At 48.0% G+C, this 22,282-nt stretch overlaps 1 protein-coding gene across 6 annotated transcripts in view; it reads left to right on the forward strand.

Moving 5' to 3' along the window:
* The window catches only part of ABCC10 (ATP binding cassette subfamily C member 10), a 27,752-nt gene continuing 5,470 nt past the window's right edge, over nt 1-22,282 (forward strand). Inside the window, exons 1-17 of one of the 6 annotated variants that reach the window (XR_006597794.1) lie at nt 1-16; nt 3,202-3,256; nt 4,440-4,533; nt 7,184-7,283; nt 7,588-7,759; nt 10,432-11,650; nt 12,978-13,205; nt 13,831-13,987; nt 14,271-14,380; nt 16,005-16,084; nt 16,736-16,907; nt 18,305-18,403; nt 18,799-18,988; nt 19,761-19,838; nt 19,998-20,192; nt 20,594-20,747; nt 20,933-21,122. Coding sequence is in view for 5 of the 6 variants with exons in the window: in XM_045057596.1 (XP_044913531.1) it covers nt 4,513-4,533; nt 7,184-7,283; nt 7,588-7,759; nt 10,432-11,650; nt 12,978-13,205; nt 13,831-13,987; nt 14,271-14,380; nt 16,005-16,084; nt 16,736-16,907; nt 18,305-18,403; nt 18,799-18,988; nt 19,761-19,838; nt 19,998-20,192; nt 20,594-20,747; nt 20,933-21,122 (3,165 nt within the window). In the remaining variant the exon portion in view is untranslated. Of the gene's footprint in view, nt 17-3,201; nt 3,257-4,439; nt 4,534-7,082; nt 7,342-7,387; nt 7,466-7,587; nt 7,760-10,431; nt 11,651-12,977; nt 13,206-13,830; nt 13,988-14,270; nt 14,381-16,004; nt 16,085-16,735; nt 16,908-18,304; nt 18,404-18,798; nt 18,989-19,760; nt 19,839-19,997; nt 20,193-20,593; nt 20,748-20,932; nt 21,123-22,282 lie in introns of those variants that run through there. The other 5 variants (XM_045057596.1, XM_045057597.1, XM_045057598.1 and 2 more) reach the window with 5 other exon arrangements.

A 22,282-nucleotide genomic window follows, 5' to 3' on the forward strand; every position in this document is an offset into this window, starting at 1 on the left:
CGATGTCACAAGTATTGTGAGTAAAAAACAGATCATACAGCCCTAGCAAACTAATACAGTACAGAATGTCTTCACAATCTTGGGGTAGACTGAGATTTCTTAGACATGATGTAAAAGGCATTGGTCATAAAAAACAAAAAAGACAAATTGGACTTTATTAAAATTAAAAACTTCTGCTGGAAAACTGAAAACAATCCAAATTTCCATCAACAGATGAAAGGATAAACAAATTATGGTATTTTTGCAGTGGAATATTACTTAGGACAAACTTATATACACAATAGCATGGACTAATCTCAAAAATGGGATGTTAAGGAAAAGAAGCCAGACACAAAAGAATCCACACTGTTCATATAAAGTGCTGGAATCAGGGGCGCCTGGGTGGCTCAGTCGGTTAAGCGTCCGACTTTGGCTCAGGTTGTGATCTCACAGTCCGTGAGTTCGAGCCCCGCGTTGGGCTCTGTGCTGACAGCTCAGAGCCTGGAGCCTGTTTCAGATTCTGTGTCTCCCTCTCTCTGACCCTCCCCCATTCATGCTCTGTCTCCCTGTCTCAAAAATAAATAAAGGTTAAAAAAATTAAAAAAAAAAAAATAAAGTGCTGGAACCAGCAAAATTCATCCATGGTGATACAAACCAGAACTTTGGTTGCCTCTGTGGGGGCCAGGAATTGACAAGAAAGGGTTGGGAGGGAACTTTCTGGAGTGATGAAAATGTTCTAGAATTTGATTAGGGTGATGATAGTATGTATTTGTTATGACTTCTCAAACTTTTTTGAGATCTGTGCATACATACGTGAATGTAAATCATAACTCAGTGAACAAAAAGGATTAAGACGTTATATGAGATACTATGTATAGCCACCAAGTTTTTGGGTTTTTTTTAAATGTTTATTCATTTTTGAGAGAGAAAGAGTACACAAATGAGGGAGGGACAGAGAGAGAGGGACACAGAGAATTCAAAGCAGGCTCTGAGTTGTCAGCGCAAAGCCTGACATGGGGATTGAGTTCATGAACCATGAAATCATGACCTGAGCCAAAGTAGGATGCTCAACCAGCTGAGACACTCAGGCGCCCCTAGCCACCAGTTTCTTAAAAATTATTAAGTCTCATAATGCCAGGTGTCAGAAAATATATATGAAATTCTCATCCACTCCTAATGGGAGTGCAATTTGGTTCAACTACTTGGCAAAACAACTTATAACACCATCTTGTGAATTTGAACACTTGTGAACCAATGACCTAGCAATTCCACTCAAGAAACACTTGCACTTGTGTTAACTGACAGGCCATGCGGAATAAAGAAGATCCAGATAAAATAATAAAAATACTGGAGGAAAGTCATGGCAAACATTTGTATAACTTTACGATAAGGGCAACCTTCTGAAGCAAAAAAGGAAAAGACACACTTAACATAAGGTTTAAAATTGAATAGCAAAGGACACTATAACGGAACCACAAAGACAATAAACTGAGAATAAATATTTGCAACATGTAGGACAGGTACAGGCTCACACCTGTAATCAATGAAAAGCACCTGCAATTCCTTGGGGAAAAAAACACCTCTATAGAAAAATAAGCAAAATATATGAATGGGCGGGCAATTCACAAAAGAGGAATACAAGTGTCCAAAGAACAACAACAACAACAAAACACTGAAAGATGATCATCTTCATGAGTAATCAAAACACACTGTGCTTTTGCGATGATTAACAGAGGGAAACATTATCAATATTTTTGATACTAGATTCCTCCCCATCTTTATCCTCATTTTCTCTCCAATTCTCTATAATTGGATTTGACCTCAACATTCGACTGAAATTGCCCTTGGTGAGGTCTTCCAAACACAAAGAGCACTCCTAGCCTTTCTAGAATTCTCCAAGGCACTCGGAGAATCATTCCCACCATCCTAGACCACTTCTCGATCTCTTGACAGACCATTCCCTTTCCTTCCGCCCTCTAGGTTTGGCCAACTGTAGGTGGACATTTCTTTTTTGAGGGGTGTGGGTGGAGGCTACCTAGCATCTGAGAATTTTCCACCTTATGAATCTTTTATGCAGACCCCACTTGTCACTTTAGAAGCTGCAAATATCAAGTATTTGCTTTCCCAGCCCCGTTTTGCAGCTGGTGCTGGCACTGACATAGGCTGGGCTGATCAGATGCAAGTATCTTAGACTTTGACTCTGGAATTACTGGTGGAAAGAAGCAGAATCAATGGAAGAGTGTTCCTGGCAGCACCAACTTCCAGTTTCCTTGGCAGTCAGTGGAGCTCGGTTCTCAGCCTGATGATGTAGGTGGTGTGAGGAGTGACATCTAGTGGACAGCGGTGTTCTCACCAGACACTGATTATGGAGTGATTTTGGCTGTGATTTTAGCTGTTAAGCCTCTGAGCCTGGTTCTCCAGCTTTCTCAGTGATTCTGTGAGCCGTTTATAGCTTAACTTAAAAAATCAGAATCTATTTCCATTGCTTGTGCCTGAGAATTCTAAGACAGCTGTCCTCAGTTCTGTTTCTCTATGCCACCCAAAAGCACACTTACCTCTCCACCTTCTAAACTTCTATTATATTATTAAAGAATCCATGAAACTTAGCACATTATCATTTGCTACCACATACTTTAATTTTTCATTTTCTCTCTCTCTTTTTTTTAAGCAGGCTCCACACTGGGCATGGAGCCCAATGCAGGGCTTGAACTCACAACCCTGAGATCAAGACCTGAGCTGAGCTCAAGAGTTGGATACTTAACTGACTGAGCCACTTAGGTGCCCCTAATTTTTCATTTTCATATGTTTATTCACAGGCCCTGTTGTGCCTATAAATTATGTCTCTCCAACAAAACCATGGACCATGAGAACAATTGCAGTGGAAGATCACATGGCTTTATATATTTGCTGATGGAGATGATGGGAACAGGACAAACAGAGGGCTAGTACATGGCTGGCAGGTGCAGTGTCCCTGAATAGTTGAGAAGAGAAGAGATCCAATACCCAAGTCAAGGAGTTGGCCTTGGGAGCAGAGACAGTATAGCCATAGCAGGAGGAGAGCAGAGTGTCAGTGGTAGGCGTGGTGGCAAGTGCCTTAATTTTCTCCTTGGATTAGTAAGCAGTGTCAAACAAACAAATGAAACAACCCAAATTTCCATCAACAAGTGAAAGGATAAAAGGAACTTTCACCTACTAACTTCCCCTCTTCTGCTCTTTCACTAGTGTCAAAGCTCCTCCTGAGGAAGGGTCCTGTGAGAACAAAGCAAAGAGAATGTAGGTAAGAAATACAGCAGATAGGAGCTCCTGGGGGACTCAGTCGGGTGTCTGACTTTGGCTCATGTCATGATCTCACTGTTCCTGTGTTTGAGCTCTGCACTGGGCTCTCTGCTGTCAGATCCTCATTCTCCCTTCTCTCTGCCCCTCCCCCGCTCTCTCTCTCTCTCTCAAAAATAAATAAACATTAAAAAAAAAAAAGTACAGCAGATAAGGTCACTTTATTTCCTTCAAAGATAAATTCATGGCAAGATGCCATATCTTCTTAGTCTATTTAGCATAAACTTCAGAGTGAGATATTGTTGTTATTACAGGGTCATTATTAACCTGTTTATTTCAATTGGAAGATGACGTATTTGAGGACAGACTTTGTCAGTACATTTATATGGCAGACATTTTCCATACATTTAATGAGTTAAAAATATACAGCTCAGAGATTTTGACAAAAAAAAATTTAAAATATGTTATAAGATAAACATGTTGTATTGTAAATACTTAAAAATTTTTCTGTATGACATTTTAACATGTTAAAAAACCTTTCTGGCTGGGGAGAGACTGCCTCTCCCAGGCTAGCCTATAAGCATGCCTTTCACATGCAAACCAACCCATCCAGAGTTTATACTCCCAAATACCTTCTGATCTAACTCTCACACACTAAGCCAATATAGTTGACCCTTGAACTACATGGGTTTGAACTGAAAGTCTACTTATACCTGGATTTTTTTCAATGAATATACAATATTATATATTCAATTTATATATTCAATGAATATATAAATGTACAATCTCTGCCTTATATTTTTCTTAATGACATTTTCTTTTCTCTAGCTTACTTTATTATACGAATACAGTATGTAAAATATATAACATACAAAATATGTGTTTACTGACTATTCACATTAGCAGTAAGGCTTCCAGGCATCAGTGGACCATTAGTAAAGTTTTGGGGGAGTCAAAAGTTATGTGCAGAGTTTTGACTATGCACAGGGTGGGGGATAGGGCATGTCAGTGACTCTAACCCACACATTGCTCAAGGGTAAACTGTATTTCCCTCACCCTAAATCATGCCAGTTCCCAGTACCAGGTTACTAGGGACCACCCCTATAGCTTACAGCTGACCAAAATTATTTCAAACTAGCCAATCCTAAACTGTTCCTTCTGCCTTGCCTTGCCTTTTCCGTGGAAAGCCCAATAAAGGCCATGAACTGTGCTCTGCCTCCTGACCAATGCTGGTGCTTGCTCTGTGGCCCTGCATAGTGTATGGTGACCGCTCTAGGATATGTGAGTATTAAGGTTTGTTTATTTGTCTGTTTATTTTAAGTGTAAATTTGGCCATCCTTCCACTCTACAGATTGTGAATTAACTAGTGACCACTGAGTTCCTCCTCTCCCTCTCCACCTCATATTTGCACCTGGCTGTCACTCCACTTACTAACAACTCCCCCAAAGTGGAAAGAAGCAGACAGACTTGTACCCTTGGCCTCGTTTTTTAGAAACTATGGGATAAAATTTCTCTGGGAATCTAGGTGAAACTATAGGGCCAAATTATATGGACTGGAGAAATAATTTGTTTCAAATGATTTTTCCTCCTCTGTGTTCTGGGGAAAATGTAAATTATTTGGTTGTTTGTGACAGTCAGAAACTATCCTGCTAGAGCGGTGACTCTTTTGCCCAGCTTTCAATGGAAAATTAGGGCACTGGAGTGTTATGAAAGTGAGGGAGCCACATCCTGCACCACCTTCTTCAGATGGTCAGTGGAAACTTGGGCCCTCCCAGTGTGCCTGAGCACCAAGTTGACCATGGATTAGAGTGGAAGATGGCAAAGGAAGAGTAATCTTTAACAGAAGCATTAACTACCCCTCTTACCCTCTTTTCAGAAGTGGCCTTTCTAAAGAGTCCTCTTGGTGTGCCTGGGTGACTCAGTTGGTGAAGCATCCACCTTGATCTCGGCTCAGGTCATGATCTCATGGTTCGTGAGTTGGCAGTGTAGTCTGCTTGGAATTCTCTCTCCCTGTCTCTCTCTGCTCCTCCCCCACTCATTCTCTCTCAAAATAAACATTTTTTAAAAATTAAAAAAAAAAAGAGTCCTCTTGTCCTCTGGATCTTAGATCCCCACACTTAACTTCACCCCATCCTGCTTTGTACACAGGCAATGAAATACACTTTAGCTCAGGCGTCTGTACAGAATGATGTATTTATTTACAGTGGCTAACATAAACTTGTGAACATCTGCCTACTTGCAGATACCTCTGTTGTACTGCTTAACTGTCTTCTATATTTCCTGCCAGTAGATAATCAGATGTAGTGACTTGATCAGATTCAAGTTAGATTTTTTGACAAGAATATTTTATTTTTCATAAGGAAGCATACAATGTCTGGTTGTCCCTCTTTTTGTGGGTTAGCAGCCATTGGTGATCATTGCCTAAATGATTAATTATTAGTGGTTGTGAAACGCCAATCTACATTTCTTAACTTGCAAAAATAGGAACACTAATTCCCGACATTAGAGATATGAGGCATCTTACTGAGATTAAATGGGGTAATCATAGTTATTTGTTGAGCTATTGTTTAACTTTATTTACTTACTTAAAAGTTTATTAAAATTTTTTAATGTTTATTTTTGTAATGTTTATTTTTGAGAGAGAGAGCACATGTTAGTGGAAGAGGGGCCGAGAAAGAGAGACAGAGGATCCAAAGTGGGCTCCAAGCTGACAGCAGAGAGCCCAATGTGGGGCTGGAACTCACAAACCACAAGATCATGACCTGAGCTGAAGTTCACTGCCCAACCGACTGAGCCACCCAGGCGCCCCAGAAGCTTATTTTTTTATTTTGAGAGAGAGTGCGAGTGAGCGGGGGAGGCAAAGGAGCAGAGAGAGAGAATCCTAAGCAGACTCTAAGCTGTGGGTGTAGAGCCCTATGTGGGGCTAGATTTCATCAACCATGAGATCACGACCTGAGCCGAAATCAAGAGCTGGACACTTAACTGACTGAGCCACCCAGGTGTCCCTGCTGTGTGGGGTACCAATGTCCCTTTTGTAAGGTTCCAGTACCATGCCCAATAAACAGATATAAAACTAAGATGAAGCAATAACTTGTCCAAGGCAGACAACCTTTCCTTTGCTGTCCTGCCTGCCACTCCCTTGTGGTGTATTCAACAAACCTCTAGCTCCCTAAAAAAAAAAAAAAAAAAAAAAAAAAAAAGGAAAAGGAAAAAGAAAAAAGAAGTAACTTGCCTGAGATCACACTACTAAATATTGGTGGAGTCAGGATTTAAATCCAGGTCCATCTAACTACAAAGTTTATGTTCTTCCCACTGCTTTTCTAAAATGTATTTATTTATTGTGGGACTACTCTAAGCAAGGCACTTGCCCTAAACACTTTATTCAACTCTCTCAGCAGTACCTTGGCATTGGTATTGTTGCCCACTTTGTACAGGCAAAAATAAATAAAAAACAAAACAAAAAAACCCTTAAGTTCAAAGAGGTCAGTAGCTTCCTCAAGGTTATGCAGCCTTGGAGTAAAGAAGTAAATGGCCTAAGAGTCCCTAAGTGGCATTATACGTCCGTGTACCTCGCACGTTGGGCTTCTCAGTTCTGTAAGCTTTAAGAATTAGTGCAATGCACGTGCCTGCTAGTAAATAGGAGACAGATGGGAGCTAGTACTCTACCTGAGCGTGAATAAATGACGTCGCAGTAGAGCTGACATCAGTTCCTATGCAAATAAGGTAGCGTAAACCCGCGGCAGGGTGGGACTGCCGCGCCAGCACGCTGGCTCAAAGAGACCTTCGGCGGCAGAGAGAAGTGCGCACGCGCGCAAAAGCCTGGCAAATGGGCGGGGCAAACGGTGCCAGAGAGGTCATCCCGCCTATAGGGGGTGCCAAGCGAGCCAGGCTAGCACCCTAACCCAGCAGCAGACTCTTTTGCATTCACCAGTGCTCGGGATCTTGGAATCCGGTGGCAAGCAGCTTCTCCAGGTCAGAAGTTCCGGATCTCTGGGGGCAGAGACACAAGAGAGGGGGGAAAGCGAGGTCGGGTATGTAACCAGCCCAGAAATCCGCCCGCTCGGGGGAGCCAGATTACTTCCCTTTGAGGTAACGCGAGAATGGGCGGGGTCTGGCCTCCGCGCCAAAGCGAGGGGAGGTCCCGGTTCGGGGGCGGGGTTAGAGGCTGGCAGACCCGGCTGTCAGAGCCCTCTGACACCACTCCGGCTTCTTGGTTAGCGCCCCCACTCCGTCTCCCAGGGTGTCGGCTCCCTGCCTGGACCTCGCCGTTGGGAACACGGATTCCCCTCTGTCTGGGAGGAACCTTTCCTCCCTCCACCTCGGCTTTCTCCACAGGTGAAGCCTCCATGGAGCGGCTCCTGGCCCAGCTGTGCGAGACCAGCGTGTTGCAGCCACTCCCGGTGTGGGAGGGGGACACCACGGGCCATTGCTTCACCCAGCTGGTGCTCAGCGCCCTGCCCCACGCGCTCCTCGCCGTGCTGAGTGCCTGCCACTGGGGCACCCCGAGGTGGGTAGAAACAGGTGCAAGACATCTGTCCATGTGTGCCTGCAGACCTCACCTGAAACCCGCATATCCGAGGCAGTTTAACCAGAATAATGAGGTCTCCGGAGTCGGGCAAAAATAGAATAGGATCTGGGCATTTGCACACTGCACTTTGCAGCAGTGTGGCTCTTTTGGGTCAAGTTACCGGTCTTCTCTGGACCTTATAGCATTATTGGGAGGTTAAATCAGATAATGCTTTTAAGCATATAGCGCCGTGCCTGGTACATTTTTAAAGGCCAGATGCTTGGTAGAAAGCATCACTTCTGTAGATTTTTAGATGCACAAACCCAACTGCCATGAATTGGAGGCATAATTGAGTGAACAATGTTTTTAGACGGAAAGGATAACTTGTGTTGAAGTTGTAGGATCAGTTTATCACCACCACTTCCATGTATGAAAACTGTGTTCCTTGGGGCTCCTGGGTGGCTCAGTCAGTTAAACCTCCCACTCGATTTCGGCTCGGTCATGTTCTCATGGTTATTGAGGTCAAGTCCTACATTGGGCTTTCTGCTGACAGTGCAGAGCCTGCTTGGGATTCTCTCTCTCTCTCTCTCTCTCTCTCTCTCTCTCCCTCCCTCCCTCCCTCCCTCCCCCCTCCCCCGCTCCTCCCCTGCTCCTCCCCTGCTCACACTGTCTCTGAAAAATAAATAAGTGAACTTAAAAAAAAATGTTTTTTTAATAAAAAAGAAAACTGTGTTCCTAGACTAAGAGAGGCATATGTAACCAGCTGGAGTGAAAGCAGTTAGTAGAAGAGAAGAGCAAAATCAAAACTTTAGTCTTTCTGGGTTTGGGTCTCTAAGGTGCAAGTGCCAAACCCACTTTGATTTTGTATTTATTTCCTGTATGACTAGATATGTCTAAAGTTACTGTTACTCTGGCTACTGACAAGGCAGGAGAGAAATCTAGTCTCTGCCGTTGAGAGTCCCTAGTCCAATAGATGGAATGTGTCCCTATCCAAGATCAGTCAGGGCTTATGAATCTCTCCCTTCAGGAGGAGAAGCTTGGGGGGGGGGGGGGAGCTCTTGATTTGTATTTTACACAGAATGAGACAGAAGTCTAGAGAGGGTTAGTCAGTTAGCACAGACATCCAAAGCCTGCTCAGAGGTGTGTCTATTAAACACAGTTCTTTGCTGGGGCGCCTGGGTGGCGCAGTCGGTTAAGCGTCCGACTTCAGCCAGGTCACGATCTCGCGGTCCGTGAGTTCGAGCCCCGCGTCGGGCTCTGGGCTGATGGCTCAGAGCCTGGAGCCTGTTTCTGATTCTGTGTCTCCCTCTCTCTGCCCCTCCCCCATTCATGCTCTGTCTCTCTCTGTCCCCAAAATAAATAAACGTTGAAAAAAAAATTAAAAAAAAAAAAAAAAACACAGTTCTTTGGGAACTCACAGTCTAAGGAGCAGGCAAGAAAGACCATCATATAATCAATAGAAACCACGGTTATCTCATTTCACTTACCAGACATTTTGTACATTGCTGAAAAGGTTTAGAGAGATCCAGAATCTCAGACAAGAAAAGACATTAGAGGGCTTTGAGTCCAGACTCCTTACTGCTCACTGAAATGAAGAAATGAAGAAAATGAGATGCAGAGAGAGAAGGAGACTTGCCCAAGGTCATAATACTGGCTGATGGCCAGCTTGGGACCTCCAAGGGCCCAATGTTCTGTCCCCACATCTTAGAAAATAAAATTCTTAAAGGTTGACTTATATTCCGATATAAAGCACTCCACATAGCTGTGGTTAGCTGGACTTTTTAGAGGCAATCCAAAGCATGCTAATATACAGTTAAACTTTTTCAGTAATCCAGCCTTGCTAACAAAGGGAATAATAGATTTAACCTCACTGTGTGAACCTTCAAGGCATTCTAATATTCACTGCTACAGGTGTGTTATCCTGTACTTGGTTTTCGGTGTAGACAGATCACCCTTTTGTTGGCTAAAACTGTTTTTTGCATGCCAAGAAGATAGAGACAAAACTAAAAAGAGGTTTTTCTTCAGCAAATGGAGTCACGGAATACGATCTATACCACCTTCTACAACCATTGGAAAGACAGAGAGTAGAATATTCTGAGGCTTTGTAAAATTTAGGCTATAGTATAAGAGTGTAGAAGCCATATATAAGTTCATCTAATAGTGCTTCAGGTGAATTTAAGGGTTATTTTAGGTAGATAATTTTATAAAAATAAATTCTCATTCCTTAGTTGTTATCTGTGTGAAAATTTAGGATTTTAAAACCTTTTTATTTTCATTTAAGTAATCTCTGTACCCTACATGGGTCTCAAACTCACAACCCCAAGATCAAGAGTTGCATGCTCTTCTGACTGAGACAGCCAGGTGCTCCTGGGATTTTTTTTCTTTTTTCTAATTAGTCTTCATGTTCCACACAACCTTAACTAAAAATTGTTAGTTTCTGTGGCAAAATAATGGTCAGAAATTATGTGGGTAGATTGGAAAATGGATTAGGTTGTGACAGGGAGACTTCCTGGAGGAAAAGCCCTGAATTTCAGAGTAAAATGGGATAGAAATAAGGTGTACAAGGCAGGAAAGGGAACTGACTACCTCTAGGTAAGTGAGTTATTAGATTTAATGTCTGGGTCTCAGTTGGCCATTATGTGCCTCCTTTTCTTTTGCCCCCTTGTCTCTAGGAATCCAGATTACATCCTGCACTGCAGTCCTGGCTGGCGGCTCCGACTTGCAGCTTCCTTCCTGCTCTCCGTCTTTCCACTGCTAGACCTCCTTCCAGTTGCTTTGCCACCAGGGGCAGGCCCAGGGCCAATAGGGCTAGAAGTGCTGGCAGGGGGCGTGGCAGCTGTGGCCTGGACCAGCCACTGCCTGGCCTTGTGGGTGTTGGTTCATTCCCCTCATGGCCACTCCCGGGGACCCTCGGCCTTGGCTCTGGCTGCCTTCCTGCCAGCCCCAGCCCTAGTGCTCACCCTGTTATGGCATTGCCAACGAGGCACACTTCTGCCCCCACTTCTCCCAGGACCTCTATCCCGCCTATGCCTTCTCATCCTGCAGCTGGCTGCACTCTTGGCCTATGGACTGGGCTGGGCAGTCCCCGGGGGGCCACGGGAGCCCTGGGCCCAGGAGCCCCTCCTGTCCCAGGAACAGGAACCTGAGATAGCTGAAGATGGGGAGAGTTGGCTGTCACGCTTTTCCTATGCCTGGCTGACACCCTTGCTGTCCCGAGGGGCCCGTGGAGAGCTACGGCAGCCCCAGGACACTTGCCGCCTTCCACACAGGCTGCACCCCACCTACCTGGCTCGAGTCTTCCAAGCATGCTGGCAGGAAGGGGCCCAGCTGTGGAGGGCCCTGTATGGGGCCTTTGGGCAGCGCTACCTGGCACTTGGACTGCTAAAACTGGTGGGGACCATGCTGGGATTCTCGGGGCCCTTGCTGCTTTCCCTACTGGTGGGCTTCCTAGAGGAGGGGCAGGAGCCACTAAGCAATGGCTTGCTCTATGCCCTGGCGCTAGCTGGTGGGGCTGTCCTGGGTGCTGTGCTGCAGAATCAGTATGGGTACGAGATACGGAAGGTGACACTTCAGGCACGGGGGGCTGTGCTGAATATTCTGTACCGAAAGGCTTTACAGCTGGGGCCCAGACGCCCTCCTGCTGGGGAGGCCCTGAACCTGCTAGGTACCGACTCTGAGCGGCTACTCAACTTTGCTGGGAGCTTCCATGAGGCCTGGGGCCTGCCCCTGCAGCTGGCCATCACCCTCTACCTGCTGCACCACCAGGTGGGCGTGGCCTTCGTGGGTGGTCTGATCGTGGCACTGCTACTGGTCCCTGTCAACAAAGTGATTGCCACCCGCATCATGGCCAGCAACCAGGAGATGCTACAGCACAAGGATGCACGGGTTAAGGTGAGGGGCTACTTGGGGTCCCTCAGCAATCCAGAGACCCCGCCCAGCATCCTGGTCCCCAGGTCCTCCCATGCACAGTGCCTGAGGGCGTTAAGATCTCAGACTGCTAAGAGCTAGAAGTTAAGAGCTCAGACTAGAGAAAGACAGACATGGGTTCAAATCCCAACTCTACCACTTACTAGTTTCATCATCCCAGACAAGTCACTTAACCTCTTTGGGCCTCTGTTTCCTCATCTAAGAAATGACCATAATTATATTAGGTAACACTGGGTACAGGGCAAGTCACAAAGTAAGCACTAAATGAACAGGGCCCATTAGTAATACTATAGTATTAGCTTATACAGCAATCCTAGGAGGTAGGAAGTAGCCTGTCTGGACCAAATGGGTTTTTAGTATTGGTGCTAGGACCCGAGCCTCCTGCCTCCTCATCTAAGGGCACAGACCATCCCGTAGCCATAGTACAGAGGCCTAGGAGAACCCCAGCTACCTCTAAGGGGTGGGTTGTGGGGAAGGGAGTAGGTCAGTCTTCGGTTTAGACCAACACTAGGTGAGGAGGGTCTGGCTAAGTCAATTCTGGGTTCTGCAGTGACAGGGATGGCAGGCCTGGAGCTCCACACAGCATAGTTATCAGCCTCTTCTGGGAGTAGCTCGGAGTGCTAACAGGGAGGAGGACTCTCATAGTTGGTTATGGCCCAGGGCCTCTTCCCCTACCCATGACAGCTACAGACTAGATCTCCAGCACCATCTGGGAAGACTCCCAGTGCCAACCTGGCTTGCAGGCTGGGGATGTGTGAGTGTTGGGATCCAAAGAGTTTATCTGGCCCTTGCCCATCTTGCCTGGGCTCGTTGGCCTGTCTGACCCTGGGTTTTGTTGTGGCCTCTTACACCTGTATACTCTAGCCATGGGCCATACTGGTGACTAGCTCCTGAAACCATCTTCTTCTGGCTTTGGGAAGTAGTCTTAGTCCCTCATCTCATGGAAGGAGTGCTTTTACCCCAGTATGGTAACAGCCCTGTAGTTTCTATCACTTCATCTCCTAGGAAGGTGGGGGGGATTCCAACTCTGACTTGTTCCCTGCTGGAGCACACATGGAGGAGAAGTAAAAGACTGGCAGGGGAAGCAACTCGGGGCTGAAAGGGATTTGAAGGCAGGGTTTCAAGTTAGGGCTGAGGTGGGAAGAAAACCAGGGCTAGGAAGTACAGAGTATCTGGGAGCTTGGAGTACTTGGCCTCCTCTGTTAGGAGCTTGGGGAAGACTGGGTAGAGGAGAATGGACACATATGAGCAGTATTTCCACTTCACACTGCCCTCTGGTCTCTATCCCTAGCTCATGACAGAGCTGCTGAGTGGCATTCGAGTCATCAAGTTCTTCAGGTGGGAGCAGGCCCTAGGGGCCCGAGTAGAGGCCTGTCGAGCTAGAGAACTGGGGCGACTCAGGGTCATCAAATACCTGGATGCAGCCTGTGTGTACCTGTGGGCTGCCCTGCCGGTTGTCATCTCCATCGTCATCTTCATCACCTATGTTCTCATGGGGCACCAGCTCACTGCCACCAAGGTGAGGGCCAGGAGAGGAGGGAATGGCTGTAGCAAAGCGTGGAGAGAGGCAGCAGCCAGAGACTGCAATGGAGTTGGGAGGTGGGCTCAGACCCTCGGGACTACTGGGAAGGAGGATCCCTGGCTGCCTTACCCTTTCCTAACCAAGCGGGAATTCTCTGAAGTTTCTGGAGTCTCAGATCTATAACCCTTTCTCCTCTGTGAAGGCATTCCTTTTTTTTCCTCTCTTCCTTCTTCTCTGACTTCAGGCCCAGACTCCATGTTAGGTCCCCTGATCCCCATTCTGATAGCCTTGGGCAAAAAAGGTCCATGATGTAGTGCTGGCTCTGGCCAGGGCCAGATGATGTCTGTCCTTAGAAATTCTGAGAGGGTCTCAGAATGCGCCAGGCCTCTGTGCTTATTGAGGTGCAACCCAGATCCCTGGAGGAACATCTGGGATTTCTAGGATTCTGAAGTGACTACCTTTGCCATCTCTGACCCAAGGATTTTCCAGCCAACCCCTCAGTTCTGCTGCTACTGCCCTGTTCTTCCCTCCACACACCTGTCCACAAGGCCACCCATAGAGCAGGCCTTCAGATAGCTCCTGAGCTTCAGGTGATGCTTCATCCCCTTTCTATCCTACTTAGGTGTTCACGGCATTGGCACTGGTGCGCATGCTCATTCTTCCCCTCAACAGCTTCCCTTGGGTGATTAATGGCCTCCTGGAGGCCAAAGTGTCCTTGGACCGGATTCAGCGTTTCCTTGACCTTCCCAACCAGAACCCCCAAGCCTACTATAGCTCAGGTAATGGGAAGCTAAAGGGAAGAACCTGGCACAGGGTGAGGAGGGAACTGTAGCCCCGAGGATGCTGTACATAGGTGCTGGCAAGAAGAGCCAGAGGCAGCAGAACCCAGGCAGAGCAAGTGGCCATTTCCTGGGGGAGAATCCTCAGACCAAGATAGGCTGAATTAGCACTGGGCAGGTAGATACAAGACAAGCAAGCCAATGACACACTCCTGGTTTACCCTCCCCAAGTAGGTAGATTGTGCATTAGAATCCCAAGTTGAGTGCCTTTTTCCCTGTTTAGATCCCCCCACAGCGCCATCTACGGTGTTGGAGCTGCATGAAGCCCTGTTCTCCTGGGACCCAGTTGGAACGAGCCAGGAGACCTTCATCAGTCACCTCGAAGTGAAGAAGGTTTGCTGGTTAGACAACCTAGGGGAGTCCCCAGATGAATGAGAGAGATTCGGACTCAGTGACAGATAAGCAAGGATGGTGCCAATCGTAGCTAGGTGGCCTACGTCTCTAATCACTGAGGGAAAGACTGGAGGGGCTGTGGTGAGCAGGTCTACACTTATCTCTGACCACCCTCCCATTAACACAGCTTTTTCAGAGTTGTCCACTCTCTCCCTGGTCTTTAGACAGGTATATCCTCCTAGTGCAGGCCAACAAGTATGTCCGTCTCTCCATTGTCCCTCAGAGGCCAGCAAGTTGAGAACAGACCCCAGAGCTTATTCAGCATCTGCCCCAGGCTGGGACCAGGGGAGAGGCCCAGGAGTCTCTTCTGAGAAGGATTTTGCAAAGAGGGTAGATAATCCTCTATTTAGCCTGGTGAAAAGGAATCACACCTTGTGACTCACACCATAGCATACACCCTCAGACAAACACTTGAAAGAATATTCCTGGCAGGACAGTGACTTCTGTTTACCCAGCTTCTGAGTTTTCACTCTTTTCTGACCCCTATCCAACCCTTTGCCCCACAGCTCAACCCAGCATTCTCTAGTCTCTACCACATTTGGCTCACATTTCTGGCATGGGCTGTATATTTTGTTTTTCTTAGTTCAGGCAAGACAAGGCTGGAATTTTTCAAAGGAATTTTACTAATGTGTCGGTTGGGGCTTTTTGGATATAAGTCATAGAAACAGGAGCTAGCTTAAGCAAACAGGAATTTATAATGAGGATATAAAGATGAATTGCAGAATCCAAGGGCATGCATGCAGCTAGATCTCAGCAGCAACCCAGAACCAGGACTCAACTCCTAGAACTTTCCTTCTGTCTACTTCTCTCATCTGCCTCCTGCTTCTCTCAGTGGACTTGCTCTCCACTGAGCAGAAGATGTGACTTCAGACAGCCCTCCCACTTACAGGCTAAGCCAGAAAGAGGGAGAATTCCCAGGGGAGGGTCTCAGCTTGGTCTGGTGGCCACTCAGAGACGGGTCAATACTGGCTGACATATTGGGGGCATTATAGAGCTTCTGAGAGCTCCACTTCTTTCTTAAAAAAAAGGGATTTTTTTTTTTCCTTTTTGTGCAGGGAGATAGCCCCATGAATGTATGTTACCACTAAGAAATGAAAGGAGAACAGAAAATTTGAAACTGTAAATCACAGAACTGGGCATCTGTGCAAAGTACTACCTTTTACTCTGAGATAGCAGAAGTCTAGCCACAGGTGGGCATAGTTAGCCCAGCATCCAGGCCCCAAAGCCGGAGTCCCTCCCCTCCCCTCTCCTTCTGGGCTCCCTACCTTGACCTTTCCTTGGAAATTCTGGGCAGATTTCCTCCCATTCTCTCTAGCACACTCTCTGGCTTCTCTCCAGAGGCCCTTCACACAGACAGTGAAACTGATCGCTCCTCTGAGTGGGGAGTAAAGCACTGTACTTCTCTAGGTGCTGCACAGTGTCTCTGAGGCATAGCTCAGCCTGAGGGCTGGAACATTCTTTCCTTACAGACTAGTGGGGGCTCAGAGAGAACCCTCTGTGGAATGTTTGGCAGCCCAGGGCCTCAGGAGGGAGACCTGATGCTTACTGTCTGGCTTCCTTGCAGGGTGCCTTGGTGGGCATCGTGGGGAAGGTGGGCTGTGGGAAGAGCTCGTTGCTGGCCGCCATTGCTGGGGAGCTCCACAGGTGAGCAACCTCTAGTGCCCCGCTGTCCTCATCTTTGACCTTCAGCAGACACTTGCCTAGCCCCTGCCATGTGGTGGACACCATTTTAGGGTCCAGAGATGACAAGAACAAGACATTGTCCCTTTCTTGGGAGAGTTTTCAGTCTGGAAAGGGAAAGGCAGTCAAGAAAATGAGTTATAATCATCACACCAAAGTGTTGCAAGTGGTATAATAGTGAGTGAAGAAATAAATGGAAACATCCTGCGTCAGCCGCTATTTCAGAAAATGTGGTTATGCAGGGAGGGATCCAGAGAGGAGCAGAAGTATGAAAGAAGGGCTTTTGTCATGAGAATGAGTGAGTGCAGGGTGGTGGCCATGCTCTCCTCTGAGCTTCTGAGCACATCCAGATCTGACAGCTGCTTGGCTGTACCCAAAGAGCAATTTCTTCCCTTCCCAGACCAGAATGACCCCCCTCCCCCAGCCTCATTAGGACGCCTCAACCTCAGTGGCTGCCAATTCAGAGACCCATGTGACATGAAGGGGGACCTGATGTAGAAGTCTAGAGACTTCTAGACTGATGGCAGTCTAAAGAAGCTTCTGGGGGGCAGGGGCTGGGTATGGAGGGACCCAGTGGGAGCTGGCTCCCCATGCTGCTGGCCCTGCTCTATGCAGGCTGCATGGACGGGTGGCAGTGTGGGGGCTGTCCAAAGGCTTTGGCCTGGCGACCCAGGAACCGTGGATCCAGTTTGCCACCATCCGGGACAACATTCTCTTTGGGAAGACATTTGATGCCCAGCTGTACCAGAAAGTGCTAGAGGCCTGCGCCCTCAGTGATGACCTCAGTGTGAGTGCTTGGCCCTGAAACCTCCTGGCTACCTGCTCCCCCATGTCCCTGATACCTCAAGTCAGAGACTTGCTTCTCTGGGAAGGGGTTGCTCTCACTCAAGCATCATTAACCAAAGACTGGCTGTTAGGTTTGGTCCTCCCAGAGTGTCCAGCTGCGTGGTTCCCCCTTCCGTGTAGGACCCAGAGCCGTGATAGTGATGGGGTGTTCCACACAGCCACTAAGGGAACCCTGAGGCCTCTGAGGCTAGGGGAGGGTTCCCTCTCAGGCTTCGCCCTACATAGGTTTGGTTCTGATTCAAGAGGCTCCCCCACCTCCCACTTAGAGAGAGGCTTAAGAGAGTCAAGAGAGTCAAGGTTACTCCAGGCAAGTCCATTAGATCCCCTATATCCTATGTACTAAATTTAGAGGGATGAGATTCCAGATTTCTCCTGTGACTTTCCCACTCAATCCCATGTTCCCTGTTAGGACTATTATCACCACTACCCTGTCCAGGTAAATGTGGAACTTCCCTGGAAAAGAGGACCTTTACATTGACCATGGGGTATCCTATGCCCATGTATCATTTATTTCTTTTTCCCTTTTTTTTTTTTTTTTTTTTTTTTTTTTTTTTTAGTTTCTTTATTTATTTTGAGGGAGGGGAGGGACAGAGAGAGAGGGTGAGAGAGAATTCCAAGCAGCCTCTGCATTTTCAGCACAGAGCCCGACTCGGGGCTCAATCTCATGAACCATAATATGGTGACCCGAGCTGAGATTAAAAGGCAGATGCTTAACGCGCTAAGCCACCCAGGTGCCTCATATCATTTGTTTCTACATCAAGCATTTCTCAGATGTCTGCTGGGTACTGGGAACTGTTCTAGGCACTAAGAAAAAAGATGAATTACAAAGCTGTTCCCTCAGAAGGAAAAGCTGTCTGGTAGACCACAGGTGCTTCCTCTGGTATGCGTACCCCTTAGCTAAGGAGACCACTCCTGAGGCCACAGGAAGACTTGGGGTACATTCCTTCTCATTCCTTCTGGAAAAACCTATGAAAGCTATCACACTGATTTTGCCCATCATCATCCTTGCCTGTTAAAAAGGCAGGGTAGTGAGTGGGACAGGGTGGTTAAAAATCTATATTCATGTCCTACTACTTATGAGCTGTGGAACAACCTTGGGCAAGGTTGGGCACTCTGAACTTTGGTCTCATCTGTGAGAGACAAAAATACCAACTTCATGAGGTCGTGGGGATTGGATTATTGGAATTATAGGTTATCCCCTGTGGCTTGCTCACCCCAAATTCAAGTCTCCTCAAGCTCCCTGGCTCTCTTGACCCCCTCTACCTCTTCCCTGCAAAGAGATGGAGTAGAAGGTATTGGGGAGCCCACTGACCAGTGCTGGGGGGCCTTTTCTGTCAGATCCTGCCTGCTGGGGACCAGACAGAGGTGGGGGAGAAGGGTGTGACCCTCAGCGGGGGACAGCGGGCCCGGATTGCCCTTGCTCGTGCTGTCTACCAGGTAAATTAAAGATAGGGGAGTCTGCAGCCTTGGAGGGAGGGGGGGTGGAGATATTTTCATTAGCATCTGGTTTCTTTCCTCCTTACTTAATGTTCCTGAGGTGTTGGGCCCTTGGCCACCCCATCCCCCTTTTGCAGATTGAAGGCAGAATTAAAGGCTCTTTAAAAAGCATTGTGTAATTTGAATTGCTGGGACCCAGCAAAGCTGAGCACAGGCCTTGCTTGACTGGAGGGAAGTTCACCCTCAGCTCTTACCTCCTTCTCTTATGCTCTAAGGGTAACCCCTAGAGTTCCTCTCAATTGTCTTCTCTACCTCAAGATTATGTCCTAGGAGAGGTCTGGGTTCTAATCAGAGGACCTGGACTTGGTGCCCATTGTGCCCCTACCTCTCCCTAGGAAAAGGACCTCTATCTCCTCGATGACCCTCTGGCTGCTGTGGATACAGATGTGGCCAACCACCTGCTGCATCGGTGCATCCTGGGAGTGCTGAGCCACACCACGAGGCTGCTGTGCACCCACCGCATCGAGTACCTGGAGAGGGCGGACGTGGTGCTGCTGATGGAGGCCGGGCACCTTGTACAAGCCGGTAATGTGGGCCACAAGGGTGGGAGCCCACCCAAGGAAGAGAGCCATCTGCCCAGGTGTAACAGGGTCAGGTGGACTGTTACATGTAGACTCTGCCACCTCCTCCGTGTGTGGCCTGGGCCCCTGTCATCCTTCTGTCTCATGAAAGACCCTGTCCTGCCTTCACAGAACTGGTGGGAGGCAAGAGAGGAAGAGAGAAAGGAGCACGCTGGTGCAATGCCAGTGGATTTGGGACTTGGGCTGTGTAACTGGGTGCTTTGGGAACACAGAGGCCCAGGATCTCTGAGAACACTCTTGTCCTTTGAGAAGAGAAAGCAATCAGGTTTAGAATAGTCTTTTTATTAAAACTACAAACAAACAAAAATCAACAAAAACCCCACCTCTGATGGATTATTATCCAGCGGGTCATGACCGTCTGCAAGTTCACTAGGAGAGAAACAGGAGGAAATGAGGCTCCACCAGAGTTTTTAAAATTTCATGTGACATGAGGAAAAAGCTCTGTAGTTAGGAGAGGTGACTCTGGAAGAGTGCTCATGGGTGGCTAGGTCTGTCCTTCTGGGGGTGAACATTTTCTGTCTGTGCTGCTTGGACTGCAGACACAGAGAGATGGACTTGAGGGTCCTGCTTAGAGTCTGGGGGTCCAGGGCAGGGCCCTGCTAGGGAGGGTCAGGGAAGGGGTCCAAAGAGAACGGGAAGTGAATTGGCAGGTGCATTGAGAAGGGCAGAGTACATACCCAGGACAGCCCCATGCTGATCTCCCTGCTGCCTTCCAGGGCCTCCCTCTGAGATCTTGCCATTGGTGCAGGCTGTCCCCAAAGCCTGGGTTGAGGATGGACAAGAGTCTGACTCAGGTATGGCTCAGGGGTGAGGAAAGAGCTTGCCTGTCACCACCATACTGTAGAGCTACATTTTCCTCAAAGCTCCCCTGCCCGTCTGCAACCCTGAGGTTTAACTGTTGTCCTGCAGACATAACCCCCTGTCCCCACCCCCCACCTCTCTGATCCTCACAGCCACAGCACAGTCTGGTCAGAACCTGGAGAAAACAAAGGCGGGGCTGGAAGTGGAGAGGAACATATGTGGCCGCCTGCTGCAGGAAGAAAGCAAGAAGGAGGGTGCTGTGGCCTTCCACGTGTATCAAGCATACTGGAGGGCCGTGGGCCAGGGCCTGGCCCTAGCTATCCTCCTCTCGTTGCTGCTCATGCAAGGTTGGAGTGAACCCCAGAGCCCCTCATCCCAGCACAGCCAAGGTCCCCATCACAGCCATCTCTTTGTCCGGATACTTACAAAGCCCTGAGACTCACCAGGCAGGGGCAGCAGCTGAGAGAGTCCCAAGGGCGGGAGGGGTATACTCTGAGGCCATCTTCTGATTTGTACCACACCCCCCCACCCCCCAACTAGCCCCGACTCTGCAAATGCCAGATCATGCACTCCTCAGAGCTAAAGGGTGATAGGCACACTGAGGAGGACATGGGATAGTTGCAAGGTGAGAAGGGCCAGGGGGGTGAAGAAGAGTAGAAACCAGAGTCCAGGGCAGAGGAAGGGGGTGTTTGAAGGGAACAAAAGAATGGGTCTCACTTACAGCTTTTCCCTCCCGATCCTCACCCAGCCACAAGGAATGCTGCTGACTGGTGGCTCTCCCACTGGATCTCTCAGCTGAAGGCAGACAAGAATAGCTCCCAGGAGGCACCAGCCCCCAGCAGCCCGGGATCCACGGGGCTTCTCTCTGCCCAGCTGCTCCTCTTCTCCCCAGGAAGCCTCTAGTGAGTGGCTGGGGCTAGAGCAAGCCTGGCAGTCTCCCTGAGGTGTTGCCAGGCAGGGCTTGAGAGGTAGGGGGCTGGTGTTCCAGGGGTGTGTCTTCTGGTGGGGAGAGCTGGCATGGGGGAGGGGAAGGGACCCCTGGGGGGCCCTACTTTTGGTTACCCACAGCCCCCTCTTCACCACCCAGCACCTCAGTGTCCCCACTGCCGAAAGCTGCCCCCAATGGCTCTTCAGACATCCGTTTCTACCTCACCGTATATGCGACCATTGCCGGCGTCAACTCCCTCTGCACCCTTCTCCGGGCAGTGCTCTTTGCAGCGGGCACCATCCGAGCGGCCGCCACCCTGCATCACCGCCTGCTTCGTCGAGTCCTTATGGTGAGGGGATGGGAGGGTGGAGGTGGCATGAGGGAGCCCTCTCAGTATCTAGGCTCCATTGGGGCCCCATCCTACCTCCTAGTCCTCAGAAAAAGATAGCCCTCACAGGAGGGTGCAGCACTTGACTCAGAAGGCCTGGAGAGCATCTACCTAGGTTCAGACCCAGTTACTTAAGCCTATAGCTTTCTCATCTGTAAAATGGGGAGAAGAGAATCTTTCTCAGAGTCACTTCTGTTCTGGACTTCAAGTGCAGAGGCCTGAGTTATTCATGGAACATAGGACACCCCTTAGATCATGAAAGATCCTTTTTTAATTTTTTTTATCTGCTCCCTGTTATCTGCATACCCTATTTCCATTTCTGTCCTTTCCTTGATAAGCAACCATTCTAAGTGTGGTTAGTTAGTATGTGTCTTTGTGGGATTTGAAAAAAATTTTTTAAATGTTTATTTGTCTTGAGAGAGAGAGAGTGAGAGAGAGAGCACGTGCATGGGGGAGGGATAGAGACAGCAAGAGAGAATCCCAGGCAGGCTCCAAGCTGTCAGCACAGAGCCCAATGTGGGGCTGGATCTCACAAACTGGGAGATAATGACCTGAGCTGCTATCAAGAGTCAAGAATCGGATGCTTAACCGACTAAGCCACCCAGGTGCCCCAGTATATATCTTTGTGTTTGTCTTTTTGCAAATGCGTATATTTTGTGTGCCAGCATTTTTATAAATGATGATCCATTTCTTACAGTTTTTGTTTAGGACTGTTTTTAAGATTGATCTTTGTTGCTATGTGTATATCTAGTCTGTTGCTGACCCTGTAGACTTACGAGGATTAAATTAGTGCATGGAAAGTGCTTAGAATAGTGCCTGACACATACTACTCAATTAGTAATTATTGTTAATGATGTTGTTCTTGTTATAAAGCCCTTTCATGTCTGTTACCTGGGTCTCATAATAACCCTGTGAAGTAGGTACTGTTATCCCCATTTTGCAGGTGAGGAAACTGAGGTTCTGAGAGTGAAGTTACCTGGGCAAACCTAGTTCTGTGAAGAGCCAGGCTGTGAACCGGGTACTACATAGGTCATCCTGTTGCCTGTCAGGGAGTAGCTGCCCACTGTTCTGCCTCTCCTCCAGGAGCAGGACATCATCAGGCTGTGATAGAATTCCTTTCT

Source organism: Felis catus, chromosome B2 (genome assembly GCF_018350175.1).
Source record: "Felis catus isolate Fca126 chromosome B2, F.catus_Fca126_mat1.0, whole genome shotgun sequence".
NCBI lineage: Eukaryota > Metazoa > Chordata > Mammalia > Carnivora > Felidae > Felis > Felis catus.